Consider the following 2,082-nt stretch of genomic DNA (forward strand, 5'->3'; position numbering starts at 1 on the left):
GGAGCAACCGTGCTTACGTGGACAGGGCTGCACTTGCTTCTGAACTCGCTGAGGCATCGCGCGAGGCCTCAGGTTTAACAATGGAGTAACTTCTGCTGCTGCTGCTGCTGCTGCTGCTGCCGGTGCTGCTGCTGCTGCAGCACAATACATTGCCCACATATCGATGCACAAGTCAGAAACAAATATCCTAAACCCTAAACCCTAAACCCTAAAAGAGTGTGCAGTCGTGAAGTTGTGTGGGGCTCACCTTCGCTGAGGTGCGGTGTCTCCTGCAGCAGCAGCAGCAGCAGCAGCAGGAGCTGCTGTCGCTGCATTTTCAGTTGCTGCTGCTGCATGGGTTGCGCCTGCAGCAGCAGAATCTGTTGCTGCTGCTGCTGATGGATCCGCTCCTCCTCGAGCAGCAGCAGCAGCAGACAACCAATCCAGCTGCGAAGACAGGCTCTTAACTTGCGCCTGCAGCAACAGCAACAGCAGCAGCAACAGCAGCAGCAACAGCAGCAGCACGATATTCCTATATTCTCAATAAAGAAGCACCCGTTGTTGCAACACCTGCTGCTTCCTTTGCTATTCTTGCTGGCTCTGCTGTTGCTACGCTGCTGCCGCTGCTGCTGCTGCTGCTGCTGCATCAGCAGCTGCTCGTCTTGGGGTGTATATGCACCTGCAGCATTTGTACTTGAGAATCTCTCTCTCTGATGTCTCTGTCTTTTTGCTGCAGGTCTTTTGCTGCTTTGTAGACTTCGCCGCGCAGCAAATTATTTTGCTGCTGCAGGAACTCCACCTCTGCACGAAGCTTTACACACTGCAGCAGCAGCAGCAGCAGCAGCAGCAGCAGGAGCAGCAAAAGAGGGATAAGCAGCAGAAGAAACCCTCAGTCATCGCAAGACACAGCCGCAGCAGCAGCACAATCAATAGCATAGCAGCAGCAGCAGCAAAATATACTGCAGCAGCAAACCGCTTACTTCTTGGCACGGGGATAAACGCCTCAGTGATGTCCCTCGTACTCCAGCAGCCAGCTGCTGCTGCTGCTGCTGCTGCTGCTGCTGCTGCAGGCGGTGCTGAGGAGTGCGGATCTCACCAGCAGCAGCAGCAGCAGCAGCAGCTTGCGTTGCACTTAGGGTCGAGTAAAAACTAGGAGGCTGTCTCTGAGACAGCAACAGCAGCTCGTGTTGTTGCTGCAGTTGCTGCTGCTGCTGCTGCAGGATCTGTGGGGTGTCTGTGCTGCTGTAACGTCGATGAGAGTCTGAGGTGTATGTACACCCCGAGGCCGGGGGAGGAGTGAAGGTCCTCCTGACTCGCTGCTGAGGCTTCAGCATTGTTGCAGGTGCCCCTGCTGCAGCAGCAGCTGCCGCTGCTGCTGTTGTTGCTCTGCATCCTGGAGCAGCAGCAGCAGCAGCAGCAACAGCAGGCTCGAGGGCACGTAGATATCCCCCAGACAAGCAGGCAGCACAGCGCCGGCCGCAGCCGCAGCGGCTGCTGCTAGGAGGAGCTTCTCCGCTGCCTTGGTGGCCCCACACCCGGCAGTGGGTCACTGCAGCACAGCAGCAGCAGCAGCAGCAGCAGCAGCAGCAGCAACAGCAACAGCAGCAGCTGGTTGGCTGTTGAAATACCCTCTTTCTGTGTTTCTTTCTCCAGCGTTGAGTTGGGGTGTATGTGCAGCTGTTGTGTCTGTGTAGATTTGCTGTTCAGTGTTTTGCCTCTGTTGCTGTTGCTGTTGCTGCTGCTGCTGCTACTGCTGCTGCTGCTGCTGCAACTGTCTCCCTGCGTTTTTATCTTTTTTCTCTCTTTCTCTCGTTTGCATGCACTTACTGTCGTCAGAAAACAAATCGGAGGTTTAGGCGGCGTTTAATCCTTCAACAGAGCCGCAGTAATGCCTGGGGCCCCCAAACCCTAAACCCTAAACCCTAAACCCTAAACCCTAAACCCTCGAAAGACCCTGAGCGGCTCCCATAGGTCCTTTGGAGGCCTTTCTCGCCTCTGTTTGTTTTGCATGCAGCATTAAAAGCAAAAAATAATTTAATTAAAAAGAATTAAATGTTATTAAGGGGCCCCCCCTGGAGGCACCAGCCCCGACCACCCACCCAC

At 54.9% G+C, this 2,082-nt stretch overlaps 1 protein-coding gene across 1 annotated transcript in view; it reads right to left on the reverse strand.

The window, feature by feature from the left end:
- EAH_00035950 (hypothetical protein, conserved) overlaps positions 1 to 1,313 on the reverse strand; it is a gene marked incomplete at both ends in the record, with an annotated part of 16,937 nt that extends 15,624 nt beyond the window's left edge. The window contains 4 exons of the mRNA XM_013395694.1: positions 18 to 134; positions 248 to 453; positions 659 to 799; positions 960 to 1,313. Coding sequence (XP_013251148.1) covers positions 18 to 134; positions 248 to 453; positions 659 to 799; positions 960 to 1,313 — 818 coding nt within the window. The remainder of the gene's footprint in view (positions 1 to 17; positions 135 to 247; positions 454 to 658; positions 800 to 959) is intronic.
- Positions 1,314 to 2,082: the final 769 nt, after the last annotated feature.

This window comes from Eimeria acervulina, genomic scaffold (assembly GCF_000499425.1).
Source record: "Eimeria acervulina Houghton genomic scaffold, Eah_scaff383, whole genome shotgun sequence".
Lineage (NCBI taxonomy): Eukaryota > Apicomplexa > Conoidasida > Eucoccidiorida > Eimeriidae > Eimeria > Eimeria acervulina.